General features: G+C 43.4%; 6 protein-coding genes across 6 annotated transcripts; all 6 read right to left on the bottom strand.

The window, feature by feature from the left end:
* Positions 1-2,134: 2,134 nt before the first annotated feature.
* On the bottom strand, positions 2,135-2,979 carry EDB91DRAFT_1235536 (uncharacterized protein; the record flags this gene model as incomplete). Its single annotated transcript, XM_041321333.1, has 4 exons — positions 2,135-2,410; positions 2,533-2,573; positions 2,622-2,632; positions 2,687-2,979. 4 exons carry the CDS (start codon positions 2,977-2,979, stop codon positions 2,135-2,137), a joined length of 621 nt encoding a protein of 206 aa, XP_041181013.1.
* A 1,123-nt stretch (positions 2,980-4,102) lies between these two features.
* On the bottom strand, positions 4,103-4,913 carry EDB91DRAFT_1079107 (uncharacterized protein; the record flags this gene model as incomplete). The annotated part of the gene is made up of 3 exons (XM_041315094.1): positions 4,103-4,323; positions 4,453-4,663; positions 4,704-4,913. 3 exons carry the CDS (start codon positions 4,911-4,913, stop codon positions 4,103-4,105), a joined length of 642 nt encoding a protein of 213 aa, XP_041181012.1.
* A 682-nt stretch (positions 4,914-5,595) lies between these two features.
* EDB91DRAFT_1079106 (uncharacterized protein) lies at positions 5,596-6,990 on the bottom strand (the record flags this gene model as incomplete). The annotated part of the gene is made up of 6 exons (XM_041315093.1): positions 5,596-5,808; positions 5,857-6,086; positions 6,144-6,315; positions 6,367-6,456; positions 6,503-6,630; positions 6,663-6,990. 6 exons carry the CDS (start codon positions 6,988-6,990, stop codon positions 5,596-5,598), a joined length of 1,161 nt encoding a protein of 386 aa, XP_041181011.1.
* Positions 6,991-8,872: 1,882 nt separating this feature from the next.
* EDB91DRAFT_1004256 (uncharacterized protein) lies at positions 8,873-9,121 on the bottom strand (the record flags this gene model as incomplete). Its single annotated transcript, XM_041312284.1, has 1 exon — positions 8,873-9,121. A coding segment is annotated over one exon (249 nt), but the record flags the coding sequence as incomplete, so codon positions are not given.
* A 558-nt stretch (positions 9,122-9,679) lies between these two features.
* Positions 9,680-9,904, bottom strand: EDB91DRAFT_1047353 (uncharacterized protein; the record flags this gene model as incomplete). The annotated part of the gene is made up of 1 exon (XM_041313320.1): positions 9,680-9,904. A coding segment is annotated over one exon (225 nt), but the record flags the coding sequence as incomplete, so codon positions are not given.
* A 1,634-nt stretch (positions 9,905-11,538) lies between these two features.
* On the bottom strand, positions 11,539-12,507 carry EDB91DRAFT_1047338 (uncharacterized protein; the record flags this gene model as incomplete). Its single annotated transcript, XM_041313318.1, has 1 exon — positions 11,539-12,507. One exon carries the CDS (start codon positions 12,505-12,507, stop codon positions 11,539-11,541), a length of 969 nt encoding a protein of 322 aa, XP_041181008.1.
* Between the last annotated feature and the right edge of the window lie 5,143 nt (positions 12,508-17,650).

The raw sequence follows: 17,650 nt of genomic DNA, 5'->3' as shown, positions 1-17,650 counted from the left end.
ACCGACAGAGCGGAGGAGCGGAGCTCCAGATAGGGTCAGATGGTAGGGATATGGTGTCGGAGGAAATAGGGGTAGTGTTGGAGAAGTGGAGCAGAGTTGGGCGGAGGTAGCAGGGCTAGTCCTGCTGAGGTGCACTTCATGCATTGTCAGAGAAGGAGGGATGGAGCAGACAGGGAAACAGGGGGTCAGACCAGCAGTAGGGATGTTCACAGGTGGTATTGGAGGTGCTCAGATCCGGTATATGACAAGTATATAACAAGTGTAATTGAAATGGAGGATCAGAGCATACAAGGTACAAAGACTAATTGAAAAGTGGAATACACAAGGGGAACTCAGAATGGTCTGACAGGTGCCTTGTACCTTGATTGAGTCAGGGGCGGAGGAATGTACCTGACGTTGGAGATACATTTTGAGAGGCGGAAGAGCATTGGTAAGGGCGGAGGACTATGATTGAAGGTGGAGGATGACAACTGAGGGCAGAGGAGACTTGTGTGGATCATGGATATGACAACCTCATACCTTGATTGAGTTAATGGTGGAGGAATGTGCCTGAAATTGGAGATACTGATTTAGAGGTGGAGGAGCATGGACGAGGGCAGAGGACTATGATTGAGGGCAGAAGAGGATAACTGAGGGTGGAAGAGACTTGGATAATTCATGGATATGACACATGGTTGATGTTTGCACAGATGGATTTGCACATGGTTAACTGTACACAGTGCTGTTGAGAGTCCACAATCAACATGATATTCAAACATTGTGGTCACCTGCAAATGAAGAAAGAGAGATGGTAAATGTAGTGTACTCTTTGTTACTGCTGTAAAAGATCTGAGATGAGCAGAGTGCTTGTAACAATATATAGTATAGAATCACAATCATCATCATAATTCTACTATCAATCATTACATGTTTATGTTTGAACATATAAAGGAAAGGATAGTTTCTGATTGTCCTACACAAGTTGGTAATTGTCATATCCTGTATTTCCAGACCCAGAACTCTGGATCCTCACTTGTTAGACCTGGACTTCTGACCTAAATTCCGTCTGGTGCTCTGGTTTCATCTCCAGATTCACACCTATCTCCTTTAAGACCTCCTTCTCTCCGGTTACCAGTTATATGCTTTTCCACCTTGCTTACTGATCTGTCCCTCTGTATTCATTTCTGACTTCATTTCTTTGATCTGTTGTATACTTACTAATAGACTTTCCATATGCCTCATACATAGCTTTTCACTATGCTGACTGATTACTTACCTGATACCTACAGTATATAAACTCCTGTAAAACTCCATACCTCCTCAGTTCGAATGTCATCTTAGTTCCTGCTCATTCCTGTCTCTCTAGACTTGAGTTTACCTCCTGTCCATCTCCAAGTCTTTGGATTCAACCCTTAGACTATATCTCCAACTCTACCTTAGGGTAGTCTACCTCCGTTCTGTTTCTACTCTGGACTTGTCCATAGTAGTCCTACTCTAGTAACTTCTGACCCTCCGGAGTTTCACTGAACTCCCCCTGTGTTTGACCTCCAGACTCACCCAGACTTCCATTGAACTTCTTTCCTACCTCCCAGAAATTAAGGGCATGTGCTCGAGTAAGGGGCACAGCACACGAGCTGAAGCCAAGCCCTTTGAGTTCTCCTCCCCTTGAGCATGACCTTAACAACTCCATGGGCTAGAATCGTCTCTCTTCCTCCCATTTAATTTCTGTCTATGATATCATCACTTATATATCACGATGTCATGCTACATCATCCACAGTTATCATACCACTCTTTTCTCATTGGCTGATTTGTTTCATACTCAGATATCTCCAATTCAATGCTATGTATATAAGTAGGTTAGTTAGCATAAGTACTCCTTAGACTTAACCTCTTTGTTTCTACACTTGTAGTAGACTTAGACATTCACACTCAAATCTATCCTTGCTCTTATCATCATCTATGATCGAGTCCTGGTGTGGTTGTTTAGCCTTTGCCATTCAGTGAATGCTAGTCATAACATAAGTTCATGGTACTTTTGCACTCATACAACTACTGAACTAGATTATAGCATCAAACTGTCTGTATCTGAAGTATGTACCTAAGCAGCAAAGAGGTAGCCAGTTGAATGATGTAAATGTGGCTCCATCTGCAGGTTAGTTATTAATGAAATCCTGTGGCTCTGCTTCATAGTGTTCTTCACCGGACATTGTTTGGCTAACTTTTTTTTGTTGTATTAGCTTCATCTCAACTGCAATCTGGTCTTCAATAACTTGCTTTGTACTCCTGCTTTGTGATATATATGACAACGTTGACTGGATATATGATCGAAGCTTCTCAATGGTGGCTGTCATGTCTGGGTGTGTGTGCTGGATGGTTCGGTTTTTCAGGTAAAATGTGTTCTCCACAATGATGTGGCAGTTGTGGAACACCTCAATCAATGGTGATTGTTTGATAATGTTGTCAATTGTGCGGTTTGGACCTGTACCTGCAAAGATGACCTGCCAAATACATAAGGATGTGACACAATAATAATGTCACCAAGATTCTCCACCTTTGTGTACAAATTATTTTGCTCTACCAACCAATCCACAGCTCAAAAAGCATTGGATTTTCCTGTAGGATTGCAAAGTAAGTTGAGACATATTATGTGACTGTGTTGTTGTGATTAACTTGTTAATTTCAGGGCACAATGGTACAGTTTTTACCACAAGTCTTTGGGATATACATATTGTAAGTTTATTGAAAACTTGTTGATTTGTGCTGCATATTTATGCTTGCCAGTTGCATAAAATATATAGATCCACAGCAGGAAACATGCTTCAACTTGACAAATATCACCAGCATTCATGGCCTGGCAGAGATCAACATAGAGTAGCTGATCCCGATTCCGAAGACATTGGTTTTTGAATTGTTTGTCCCATTTGCCAACTGGTATGGCACGTAGGTCACCAAGCTTGTCTGATGTTGCAACATACTTGTTGACAATTGCTTCAGACATCTCCACAAGCAGATCCCACTCCAACTCTGATTTTCCAAACTTCTCCAATGTTTGCCATTCAACTGGCCGACTTGACTGTGCTTCAAGGTGCCAGCATTCAAGAATTGAAGCATGCAGGTCATGGTGTATGACATCATGCATGCATCTGAAACCAGGTTTTGTGGATGTGTCACAAATTCCCAATACAAACCATTTTTTGTTTCTTGGCTTTCCTCCAGTTACTTCTAGTTCCCAAACCAGTCACGTGACTTCACTTCCTGTCACAGTTTCACCTCTTCACATATCACCCATTGTATCTCCGATTGGATCCCCTACTCCATGGGCTAGAATGATCTCTCTTCCTATTGTTTCAATCTCCATCTATGATCTCATCACTTATATATCACAATGTCATACTATGTCATCTGCAGTTATTGTACAACTCTTTTCTCATTGGTTGATTTGTTTCATACTCAGATATATCTGATTCAATGTTATGTATATAAGTAGGCTAGCTAGCATAAGTACTCCTTAGACTTAACCTCTTCGTTCTTTACACTTGTAGTAGGCTTAGACATTCACGCTCAATCCTATCCTTGCTTTTATCATCAACTGTGACCGAGTCCTAGTGGTTGTGTTCTTGCCTATGCCATTTGGTGAATGCTGGTCATAACAATATGCACCCTGTTTTTTGTGGTCGCAAAATGCCTACATGTTGGAACATGCTATTCAAGTCATCTCAACCTCCTTTGGGTTGAAGGTATGTCCTCCATATTGCATCTGCACATGCCATTTTGTAGTGAAATAAGCCTGGCAGGAAGATGATGTACTGGAATCAATTTTTTGGTGTGCTCTCAATTCTCCATGTATCACAAATGGTGTTGAGCTGTTCCTTGGTGAGTAAATCACCATGAATGAGCAAGACATATTCTGACATGTCAACATCTCCAGTGGATTCAAAATCCTTATCTGTGGGATCTCCAATTCCTTCTTGTCACAGCAAGTTCTCCATCACCTCCATATTTCTGTCAGAAGTTGTTTGCTTGATCCTCATGGAACAGAAAGGTATTTGGTCAGTCTTTGTGACAGGTATCTGTAGGACTGATTCTGGCTCTCCACATTTGTCTGCAAATGATCTGAAATACTAGCCATGTTGGACAAGAATATCTTGTACATGCCATGCAAAGGCAGTGAGTCGTGGGCTGAGATGCTTGCCTGGTTTAGGCCTGCTGTAAGTGTCGTTGATGTGATGTTTTAGCATGTCAAATTCATTAATTTCAACAGCTATTGTTGAAGGTGCAGGGTTACGAGAATCAGCAGCCCATAATGTCGCCAAGCAGCATAGTGCATTGGGATTATCAATGCCTACAAGTGGCAATGAGGTAGCAGATGTTGTGCTAATGAAGGTCGAATGATGGCCAATGGTAGGTTCTGAAGTTTTGAAATTGATGTTGAAGTTGTCATATACAAAGGACACCTTCAGTGATTAAATACCTTGCTTGATGTTAGCTGCAATTTCTTTGGACATTGAGTGTATCACATTGTGGATTGATATGACACTGATTGATAATCCCATGTGTGCCAGGACATCAATAACCTTTTGCGGAACACTCATCAAGTGGAAGAATATGCCAAGGAGACCTTGTAAGTAGTTGCATCTTTCATTTGAGCTCTGCAGAATGATACTGATGCACACAACAGTTTTCTGTAGAGGCATGAGTTCAGTGTAATGTCATTGAACTGACAATTATCTGCAGTGTTGCATTTCTTGCCTCTACTTGGGCACTGCGGGACTGTTTCAGTGGATGTTTTTGTGAGTTGTTTCTTTCTTCATTGCTTGTATCTGACATTGCAAATTCATCTACACCATTGTCACCCCCAATCTCTCCAAGGTCATGCTCTGCATCTGCAAACACCTCTGTCATCACTATATCATCAGCTGTAGCTTTTCCCATGCTCCATCATTCATCAGAAGCCTCAAGAAGTGAGAATATTAATCTCCAAATAGTTGGTGCACATCTTCTATTTTTTTCTGCAAGCTGAGGCATAAATGAAATTTCTAGCTGCTCCGTCATTGCAGATTTGGCACAGAAATGCAATCTGTTCTCCTTCCACACCAGGTCTTTGATCTCTGCACCAAGCACTGACCTCACATTTATATATGATACAGGTTGAAAATTTCATTAAAAATGTGTAGGATACATGATAGACTACCTAAGGAACCTATACTACATACTGCCCTGAGGGTAGAGTGTTGGTGGGAGGGATGTGGTGTAGAAGTGTTTGAATTGGTGGCCCATAGCAATGTATACACCAACTGATCATTTGAACTTCAGGACATTTGAAGTTTCCCACACTCAATTTCTTATCTATTTCACTTCCCCAGCTCTCAATTCTGGGTGGATCTTTCTGTAATAACGCGAAGGGCCACACGCGGCAGAGCCCGCTATGGTCCTTTGATTTGATCCCTGACTCTACGCTATGATTTCAATACTGAGGCACTATAAATACAAAAGGTCATATCAAAACATAAGGCAATGTGGAGGCTGTTACAAATATACTCGAACGACTCCCTTTTTTTCAGTCAGAAGAGACACGATTCATCGGTACAAGTACATCGCGAGGCTGAAACACGAATTAGTCCATTTTCTCTTTTCCTTTGCCTCCCTTTGCATGCTTAGATTTTTTCACAGGGTTGGTAGCGACATCGAACATAGAGAAGCTTGCGACGGCCGAATTGTCTTTCGACATGTCTGTCAAAGTCGGGGAGAGAATCAGGATAAATCGTTCTTCGACAGGCTCGTCAGATGGATCAAGGATCTTGATTGCTTGTACTGCCAGTTGGAATGTCTAGTGCGGGATTAGTAGATGTGATGTTCGATTTTTAGAGGTGCGTACGCTCGTCGGTAGCCCATTCTGCACAATGTTATATATGTGCGCCTCGCAGACAGCGAGAATAAGCGTCCCTGGTCTTAACTTCGCATACATCTTGTGCATGGGCACCAACTTGCAGTTGTTATCTGGGGTGTCGAAGATGTTTAGTTGTTTAAGCTTATTCTGACGTAGTTCAAAGTATGATCCGCGGTAGTCAGGGAGGATTCTCGGATCATAAAGAGCTCCGTGAAAGACTTGTCAATGACGGGTGAGCATTGGTATTTATCATGCGATATCGACATGGTCATTACCTTCGTCCACGGTAGGCATCGGGATGTCTACTATTTCTGTCATGTTCACTACAGATGTTGTCGCCATCGGCGTGGCTTGTTGTCCTGCCATGCTTTCCTCGTTTGTGACCTTTCGCTTCGTTCGTTGTGGAGCTGTGTCATGACTGGTGGGAATATTTTTCCCGTTTGGTTTCTATGATCGATATGTTTAGGATGATGTGGAGGTCGTCGCTTTGTGGCTCACCTCATAGATGTGCTGGGATGTGAGGATGATGAGGTCTGCATACTGCAGGTTGTTGTTGCTCTTGACGGCGCAACTGTTGATCTTTGATTCCTGTACGGTATGTTAGATTTGAAACGATGTTATGGGTGTCACTGACACTCGCCACCCTTTTCTTTTCCTCAGTTACCCAATCTTCGAGAGACGTCAGCTGGTTCTCCCAGATGTCCGCTAAATTGGGTGAGCATAAAGTGGGCCTAGAGAGTGCCCACTTCCATTTGACTGTGTCTGAGTCACTCAGAGGTACATTCTTGTCTCACAAGTGTCAGATGACGTCAGTTGACTGGCAACAGTTGTACGTGCCTTTTTGGTAAAGTGCATGCCTTTGGCCGAATGCCTAGTGCCGCATGCGGAGGTCGCAATCTGGCCGATGATGTTGGTCTTAAACGGTCGACCATCCTTCATATTCACGTATGACCAATTCGTTCCGCTATAGTTGTCTTGCACAGTCGTGCACCAATCGATACCGAAGTCGGCTTCTCCTAAACCATCTTTGCCAAGCTTCGTCATCGCATCGGCGACGCGATCATAGATGCCATTTGCGGCACGGTGTGAGAAGCATTGGACTTCACAGTCAGGAATGGACATGGTGGTGGTTTCAGTGGAAGATCGCATGGTTCAAACTGCATCGCACCTCGGTTTAAATAACAGGAGGTAGGGATTACAAGGGTATGACACACCGTGGTTTTTGCTGTTGATAAATATTCATATGACGCATACCTCTGCTGACAAAAATCATTGTCAATCATAGTCAGGTCGCCCTGCAGCATTTGATCCACCGTGGAGGCGGATGCAGGTCATTCTCTGTGTCATACTGTTGGTATGACGCACAGTAAATTTTGTTGTTGATGAAGACTCATATGAGGTATACCCTTGCTGACAAAGATATTTGACACTGGCAGTTAGGTTGGTCTGCGGCATTTGGTACGTCGTGGAGGTGGTGGCAGATCATTGTCTGCTGACCGAGGTATGGGAACCTTGGTCAGTGTCTGCTTGCTCGTCTCATTCTCACTGACTAATTCAGTCAGTTTTCTCTTCTTTCGACGAGGTGGTTGTTGTTCTAACCCGGGTTGGGTGCCTGCCATAGTGAGATTAATGTTAAGGTCGAGGATGGTCTGTTGAATGTTGTTTAGTTCACGCGCTCCATCTTCTTTGGCACATGTCAATGTTTTTTCTTGTGTGACCGGATTGTTCAGGACTGGTAATTGTTGCTGTGCTTGTTCTCGTTGTTCGTTGCTTGTATGTGGTGAGTCAATTAATGTTTTGAGGTTTAATATCTCTAATTGAAGCATTTCTCGGCGGATATCTTGGGACGGGTGAGAGCAAATTTTGCTGTAATTAAATGGACATAGGACAAACAGGCTTTGCAGAGAGGTCGCACACAATACCATCACATACGGTTTTTCAGCTCCTCGCACCATTTTGAGCCAAGGTCCACAATAACTTTTTCTAGTGTTTGGCCTTGTGATTTATGTGCAGTGATAACGAAACCTGGAAGGATGGGAACTTGAGTGCGAGTGATCCGGCATGTCTTTTTCGAGTTGGGATGTGTGAATCTGAGTTCTGTAGAGTCTTTGATGATGGGTATGTAGTGCGGACATAAATTTGGGAGTGCTTTGTCTGACGACTGGTTGATTTCCACAATGCAGGACCTCAGCACTCGTTGTTTCTCATCATTGAGTGAGTATCTCACTTTTCTCAGTATTCCGGTGCTACCATTGACAATTCCACCCTCAACATCAAAGTTTTGAGACACGAGGATTGGCATGCCAATTACTAACGGGATTTTTCCCAGTCGCATGTTTGTTTTCCCCGAATTCATGTGCTGTAGTTTATTGATCAAATCTTCATTGTGCAGTTGTTTTCCTTGATGTTTATCTGTGCAATGGTACCAGTGAAGAGTACATCCCGTCCTTCGTGCAAATGCTGTTGTCATTCTAACATTTAGTTCATCCTTGCTCTCATTATCACAGATGATGATCGGTGCGTCTTTCCATTCGCAATCATTCACATGTGTTGTACCAGTTGCAATCACTCTCAATTGCAAAAGCTGGTAATCATCTAGGGTACATTTTCCTTGGCACAGGCGCGAAAGGCAGTTGATGAATTGATCGTTCTCTGGACCTGACTGACATATTACTTTCATTAGTAATACCACGGAGTTTGTTGACAGCCAAAGAAGCTTGCCAAAGATACTTTTTTGTCCCTGCATTGTTGCACAGCGTCTGACGTTGAGGTGAGCATATAATTGTTTGCCACTCACGGGCGAGAGCTGAGCAAAATCTCCAGCGAAGATGATATTGATTCCTCCAAACGGGGCAGTGTTTCCTTTGGCGTCAACTAGTGCATCGTGAATTTTGGTGAGAAAATCACAGCTTATCATGGATACCTCATCTATGAATAAGTAGTCAATTCCTTCCCACATCGCAGTAAGGTCTCGTTTTGTTTTGGTATTTGCTGCTGATTTATGTCTTTGATTTAATAGAAGTGATGCATGCAGGGTCATACCTGAGATGTTCCGTGCAGCTACTCCCATGTATGAGGCAAGTCTGAATCGTTGTGCTTGGTTTCGTTTTACAAAGAAGTCTTTTAGAGCATTGATAACCCTTGATTTCCCAGTTCCAGCAGGTCCCCCAATGAACATTCTTAGAGGTTCGGGATTGCTCGCCTGACTGTGCTCTGCTATTAGTTTGAATGCCCTGGATTGTTCGTCGTTTAATGACCATTCTTCAGCAACACGGTCACTATTCACATCGTGAAATTCATCAATTGGATGAGTATGGCTCTGGATACCTGGAACAAGGGTCTCATGTGTTTCTGATGGCGTTGTCTGCAGCATCTCAATTGTCGTTGATGGCGCAGCATGGTGCAGGTCAGATTTTGAAATATCATTTGCAGCTTGATTTTTCTTCCATTTTTTTCGCCTTTGTTCATAGCAGTCTCGCCATTCGTTCTCTTGCTCCATATTTTGAATGATTTGTTCAGAAAGTTGATTGTCGTTTTCAGGATGGTCCATAGCAGGATTTGCGGGATCCGAAACACGCAAGAGACTGTCAAAGAACTGACATGATTCCATATGTTGAAGGCAACAGATCAGGTCGTCGTTAATCATGGACTGGTGTATAGAATGACAGGAGTCCATTGATTCTAGATGAGAGAGTATATCTTCATCGGTATTGTCTGTGAACAAGCCCTCTTCATTGATTCCATTACTGTAGCTGGGCGTTTCATGCGAGATGCCTGCAAGCTTATGTCGAAGTCGGCGATTCGCGAAATGATCATCTCGGCTGTCCTTGCACTCATGCAAAATTTGCATGTTGTTTAAGATGGCGATAACCTTGTCATTGCAGGTGTGTTTAAACGATTCAAAGCTTTCAGTCCATGACTGCATTGTTTGTTTCAGATCAGATATAGATCTCCAGGGTTTAAAGAGGATGAGCATCAGGCGACAATATTTGGGGTACATGGGCTCCTGATCTCTGCGAGGCATTTTGGGACCCATCGGAACAGGTATAAATCGATTTTCTTGTCGTCTCACTCGCAGAAAATGAGTGCGTGATTCATAATGCCCCATCTGAAGTTCTCCAGAAGGCCGTGTTTTGGCCGAAGAATAAAGAATATCTTCTGCCGAATGAGAACCTGAGCTTTCAGCACGAGGTTTCCGAAATTGTCACTGCCGATCCTGATCTCATCGTTTTGAAGTTGTTCGATGTAGGCTCCGTTATCATCAAGGGTTCCTTTGACAGGTCTGTGCTCCTGTTCTTCAACAAGCTCATCCTGTGTCCCTTCGGTATCATTATCACAATCGTGGGTGATACTTGGCATGGTGTCATCGACTGCTGATGACCAATTACATTCAGGACTTGGACTACACTTCTCGATGAAGGATTCGAAATTGGTCCAATACAAACCACGGTACTCATGGCTCATAAAGTGGTCCTCGAAATCCATCAGATATGAACAGACTTGCTGAGCGGACAGCTCTTGGTGCGAAATCATCGAATGAGCACATTTTTGAAGCATCTTCTTCGCTCGTAAGGTGCAATCATCATCATTTGGGTTGTACGTCTCTAATTTGTGTACCGCTGTTTCCATTGCAGCTAATGCAACGTGAGTTTTCAACTGAGACTTTGTAATGTAGTCAGTGATGTAATACAGAATTGCTTTCGCGGCTGGTCCTGATCCGATGAATTTAATATCCATGTTGCATCTCATGGCTTCCAAAATGCTCTCGTTAAAATGGTTCACCAGACCATCTAAACACTTTAGGGTAATTTCACCTGTGACCGGATCAGTCAGGCTTATCGGATGAACATTTTTCTCATCTAGATCAAATCGACATTCTTTTGGTTCAGGTGGGCCCTTCCAGTATTTCCAGCACATTTTTGAATGCCGGTGAGTCTGGCATTTCTTAGCGAGGAGGTGCATATCTTTTTTGTGCATCGGCTCTACCAAACCATTATCCATGTTCTGAAATTTGACTCTGCGAGTTGAACACGGATGAAAATTTTGATTGGGCATTGATATGTCTTCTTCTGGAAGTCCAGGGATGCATGTCGAGATGGTATCTTCCAAATATCGAAGTAGACGTTCTTTAAAACCCTGCTCCTCATCTCGTAATACTCAGTCCTTAATCTCATTGGGATTAAGGCCACCTTCGAGCCATATCATCATATGACAATGCAAGGTTCCTCGGCCTTGGGCTTCAACACAACCATAATAAGCACTGACAGTGCCAAGTATGCCCTCCTGAAGGTCTGTTCCCTTTCCCTCGTATCGTAGAAGACACTTTATGAAAGCTTTCATGTAGATATTGAAAAATTTAGCTGCGACAGCTGGATTTCGAGCTATGAGAATAGATTGATCATAGAATTTTGGCACTTCCCCTGGCAGAAGATTGTTGATATCTATTTCAGCACCGGCAAGAAATTTGATGAGTGGGTTATAAACATCAGCTGGATTAATGGTGACATAAAAACTCAGTAGCCCTCATTCACACATCAGGCCACGAATTTCATTTCGCATGTTAGCTCTTGCATGTGCAGATCCTGGGACTTGTGAAGTTATCACTTGCACCTCTTTCATTAAGCATAACACACACTGCTCATCTTCATTGTTTGCAGAAACAGTGTCCCCTCAAGCCACGCGTTCTGTGACACAATGTACAGCCCATGGCGAAACAGCAGCAAGGTTGGTGGCTATTTCTGGGAAGGAGTCCCACTTCACTTTCAAAGATGTATGTAACAGAATCTTACGCTGCTGTAAAATGTTGAATGCCGTGAATAGAAATGAATAATGTTCCTGAAAACGACAGTCGGCCAGGTTGAACAGGTGCTTGACGTGTCTCTTGATCGATAACGGTTCAGAACACAGGTGGTCCTCAAATCCTCCCAGTCCGTACGGAAACAATGTGGGATAAATCATTGGAAAGAGGTCCGGTTCAAAGAATTCATTGACAGGTTCAGGATCGTGAGGGACTTGAACATATCCACCACCTTTGTTCTTGATATGACAAACTGCTGCGGCACGCAACTCATTTGCAGATGCATTGCCATCAACATCAGTAACTACGACACTCTCAAAATTAACTTGCAGTTCAGCCGCACGCGATTGATCATCAGATGGTGTGGGAGGGTCACCCAAATCAGATGGATCTTCGAACTGCACTGCCTCGGTTGCATCATACTTTGATGTCAACGAATCGCGTGCTTCACTGGGAAGAACATGGTCGACGTGAAAGGGCAACAATGTCTTTTCCTCCATAGAATTCAAAACATCGAAATCAATGGTGATGTCCTTATACAGGCGGTTGTGTTTCTTTAGCCAAACTAATGCGGCACGAACCTTTTCTCTACAAGCTATCAAAGGTTTGGCTTTTTCTTCGAGCCACGCACGAGTTGGAGGACACGAGCCCACGAAAATGACGCAGATTGGGGTGATAATATCAGCTACCGTCGGAGGCAAGACATTCGTGATCCCTTCTGGACGCTGAGGATAAATGATTATGTGGCCCTTTATTCCATGCTGACTGGTAGGAAGTTGCAGGTCCTGATTTTCTTCCTTCAACTGAACGATCCAGCACTTCGCACAACTACAAGCAATCATTGCTTCCTCGACGACCATCAGATCCTTTAACTCATCAGGCACATCTCCCAAAAAAGTTCGGTTTGCAAGACTGAGAGCCGGACATTTGCCCTTCTTGATTTTTTTGTTACAAACATTGCATAAAGACAGCTGGAAGTCGTCTTTACCACATTGTCTCACTCCAGAAGGATCAAGCATCAAATCACGAAGCGGACCATCAGAATCTGCAAATGGCAGCCGAGGCAAAGGACAGTCTCCGTCAAAATAGTCGTTCGACATGTGCTGATCTTCTTGTCAGTCAGGTCTGCGCAACGGAGAGAAATCAACGCTTTCCAGAGACGTGATTGTCCGTTCAGAGCACAAAACACTTTTGGCACAGGATGCACAAGTGAGCGTGGCCAATGTTTCTGAAGAAGTCTCGTCCTTGAACATCTGCACCAGACGACGTTTCAACTGCGAGGACGGAATCTGGGGCCAGTCACGACAAAGCTGACGACAACGGTTTTCACAATCAAGCAATTGCACTTGGCTGTGAATACGTGCACACGATTTCTCCTTTGCTTTCTGTAGTGATTTGATATGCTTCTTCAGTATACGACGAAGCCGTCCCTTCTTCAATCTGGATTCAAAACCAACTTCATTCGCCTTCAACAATCGTTCCAAAGGACGTCGTTTGGTAGTCATCAACATTGCCATCAAGAACGCTATCCTCGTAGAAAGCACAGCTCCTTCATCATCATATGACATGAGGAACTCTTGACTTACAGACTTGCACCCTTCAAATGATCGCGATGATGGAGAACTACAAAGTCCCAATCCAACATGTTGACAGATAGCTTCCCATAATCTTTCTATAGATGAATCAATGTTTATCGGAACTCCATGAGAAATCGCTAATGCGATCAGCGCTGGTCTTTTCAAGGTTTCATAACCATCAAAAAATTTGTCGATATTATGTTCATTACTCGCTAGGATAGGTGAACACAAAGAAGGCGACGGAGACAAAACCGTTTGGGCAATAGATGAACCTGCTTGGGTAGCTAGACATAAACCCACTTGGGTAGCTGAACTATCTTTTCGGTTTCTAACAGCAAACGCAGAAGGAATTATGTTATCTACTGCAAAAATCAGAAAACAATCCATGTAATAAATCTAGAATGCACGTACCTTCGGGCTGGAAATTCCAACTATGACCAGCAGAAAGCTGCGCGAGATCTGTCTCCGAAGGCCGAAGAAATCAAAAGCCATCGAACCTCGCATTTACAAATACGAGCCAATCATGGCCCAGCTCAACATCACACCCATTCAGATGGGCGGATAGAAACGTCTGTTGAGAATTATACCAGCCGTCGACAGTAGGAACACGCGCCGGTCCAGAACTCGACTCCACAGCCACACCATTATGATTAGAAACAGAACGCGGCACATTGCAACTGTGCAGGAAAGACAATGAGATGGAAGAATATGGACTCGCATCATTGACACGAATAAAAGCAGGGATATCAGCGAAAGATCCAAGGACTCGATAACAAATAGAAGACATAGTCGACGATTGAGGAAGATCAACAGACGCAGCGAAGAAACCAAAGCATCCAAGGGCGTGAGAAAAGCCTGTGCGAACAAAGCACTAAAAAAGGCAAGTTACTCATTTCTCTGCCAGAAATTGAAAGATGAGGTTTTTTCAAGGATGACACCACAAAACCCACTACTACCGTAGCGGGAATTTTGGGTCCATGATACTGAATATATGTGAAATGTACTCTAGGTGTCTAATCATTAAAGTTTGATAATTTGAAGGTATGGGCCTTTTATCAGTAGAAATAGCAAGTATATACACTATCTCAAAACTATGGCCTATTGTGAGCTGATCCTGGTCATAAAAAGCAAGGATATATGCTATGCTAATTATATGAACAGATTGGATTATTCATGCAAGGATAGAGTAGTCAGAAACATGAAAAATGTGAAAAATGTGATTTGTCAAATTTTGTTCCTGTAGAAGGATCCTGTAGGTGTCCTGGGCTAGCTATGTGATGTATCTACTATAAATATACATAGAAATAGACCCCCTACCCTCCTTGAGGTCTGTGTCATATCCATGATCCACACAAGTCACTTCCACCCTCAACTAGCATCTTCCACCTTCATTCTTAGTCCTCCACCTTCATCTATGTGCCTCCATTGCTGAATACATGACTCCAATGTCAGGTACATACCTCCACCCCTGACTCAATCAAGGTACGAGGTACCTGTCAGACCATTCCAAGTTCCCTTTGTGTATTCCGCTTTCTGCTTAGTCTTTGTACCTTGTATGCTCCAATCCTCCATTTCAATTACAATTGTTAAATACTATAGTTCATTGTTCCTTTTATTATTACTTTGTACTCCACTACACTGTGCTGCATAGCCCAGATCCCTATAGTATATAAACCCCATGTGTCCCAGAGAAGTTTATACAATATGAATATAGACTTGAATCTATCCTAACTACCTCTGACTCAACTAAAGTCTTGTCCATTACCTCTTCTGACTCCAAGACTGGTCTCGCCGACCTCTGCCTCTATCTTTTGACAGCTTTGCCTTACTTTCTACTTCAGACTTAGTCCCTCATAGTCTTACCTCTATCAGAGTGCGTCAGATGTAGTCCCCCACAACCATACCCCTGTCTGAGCACATCGGAGTTGATCTCTGGCCATTTCTATCTGTCCTTTGAAGTTACAGGCACCATACTTGCCTAAGGAGCGCAGCACACGAGCTGAAGCTAAGCCCTTCCATAACCTCCTTCCTACCCATTAGGCATGGTTCTGACAGTCTGACCCTACAGGAAAAATTCACAGGGGGTATACCACTAGGAGAGGAGGGGTACACTATACAACAAGGTCTTGTCCTATGGTCCTGGTCTCCTGATACATTGTTCCTAATGTTGAATAGATGCTGGGGATTATTTTTCAAAGTATGTCTACCTAGAAATAAGCACATGGAACATATTTTGTATGTTCCTGTATGTATGCTATATTTATTAATGCAGGGCGCTTCAGGGGGTCAAATAAAGATGGGTCTCTTCATATATACTCCTAAACATGTTCTTAATGCCCTGGAACACTTCCCTATCAAAGGGACAAAAGTGCGAAAATGTTTTGTACCCTACATCATTTTGAAAGGGCCCTGGAGGGAGACCTATCACACAAATGAATAAAAAAGGTGGTTCATTATATTATATTATATTATACATATATATACAAAACTACTACTCAGATACAAAGGGGGACCTATTGTGGTGTAGTGGTGAAGCTGCAGTGAAGTAGGGAAGGTGTGATATTGTGGAGATTACTAAAATGGGTGATGTTTTTGGTGTTGTGGGGTAATTCCCATGGAGCCCCAAGAGGTCCTGGAGAAGCCAGGAATTTGAAGAGAAGCTTGTGGTGATCAGAGGTGAGTGGATGTGGGACTTGTCGGGCTAGTAGAAAAATATAATCTCAGTCTCTAGTAAGAACTTGTTACTCAAGTGATGTACTTAGTAGAAAAATATACTACTGGTCTGTTAGCATAATGAAAATAGAAAATAATCAATGGTACTCACATCTCAGTCTCTAGTAAGAACTGAGATATTTGTACAACACTACTCATATCTTTATAGTAAGTTAGCGTAACAATTGGCATATTAGCATAGCATAGGAATTGACACTTTGCAATATGGTAGGTTTGGACCAATGTCAAAGTGTCATTCTCTCATACCCTTGGTTGCACTTGCAACTCATTACTCATCTATTGCCTCTGACATCTCCTCTGACGTCTCTGATATTCCTGACTTCAACAAAACTGTGGGAGAAGTATGGAAGCATATTGTTAGGTACCGTGCCGGCTCAAGAGGCAGAGGGGTCAGGGCTTGGCTTCAGCTCTTGCACTGTGCCCTTAGCTGAGTACGTGCCCCAAATTTGGAGTGGATCCGACGTTGTCCGACGATAGGACGAGTGGACCACTTAGGTCCACTTTGAGGGTCGGGAAGTAAGAGCTGCTAGTGGCAGACCGACTAGGAGCGGAGCAGAGAAGGCGGGGAACGATGCGGAGGGTGGGTAGAAACCAGGGGGATATTTGATAGGAGCAGAGATGGCAGAGGATAATGTAGAGGATAGGAAAAGGGGTGATAGGAGAATATTGATAAGGGTGGGGTAACAAGGGAAAGACTTAGAGCATGGCTCTAAGTCGGAGCGGAGGGTCGGAGGGTTGGAGGTGACAACAAGTTGAGACTTGTGTCCAGAGGAGGCAGGGTCCTACTGAGAATTCCCACAAGAGGTAACTGCGAGAAGACAAGTAATATTAAGACTAAGGGAAAATATCTAAGTACATGATATGTTATATACTTCTATGTATGAGGCAGTGAACAGGATAACTATGTAGTAAAGCTATGTACCAAGGATATCATTTGTAAGTACTTTACATAGGAAAGACATAGGTTGGGGCAGATATCAATATGTATGCGTCGGATCAGTGATCAGGCGGTAATAGGAATTACCGGTGATCCAGAAGTAAAGGTCTAAGTACCGAAAGGGAAAGCATATATCTAAAAGGGGAAAGAGGTCCAGTTGAATGGAGATGTTATGGGAGGGGACCGGTTGAGTGGTCGAGCGAAGCGTAGGGCGGAATGCAGGGTTGTGATAGGATGGAGCGGAGGGGGTCGGAAAGCGGAGCGGATATCAGTATTGGAGCGGTTGGATCTGGTATATGACACATATACTAGAGATGGGAGTAGCCAGTGCATCCAGGTCTGTGTCTAATCATACACCTTTATGCTTCAATCTGACACTATGGCCTGGCTCAACACACTATCCTTTGTGGTTTCAGTCATGTACTTTGCACCTAGACTCGTGACCAGCCCGTCTATGAGGCAAGCCGTCGATAGACGGACTGGTAAATCTGGGTTTGAATTTGGATGTCGAGCGGATTCTCACAGTAATGTGACGTATAAACCTTTTTGGGCATAACAAAACCATGTGAGCTTTTTGCTAAGCCCTTGCAAAGAGTCGTCAAGTCCTTGTCTGCAATCGACTTCGACAACAGAACATTAGCTGCTGGGCAGCATCGTTCGACGGACGTTTCATCGTAACTTATTCCTTATAACTATCGCTATTTCTATTACTGTCTTTGGTCTATCACTGCCTGCAAC

This window comes from Suillus paluster, assembly GCF_016628075.1.
Source record: "Suillus paluster strain FC165 chromosome Unknown EDB91scaffold_8, whole genome shotgun sequence".
NCBI lineage: Eukaryota > Fungi > Basidiomycota > Agaricomycetes > Boletales > Suillaceae > Suillus > Suillus paluster.
This window is presented reverse-complemented; position numbering and strand designations above follow the sequence as displayed.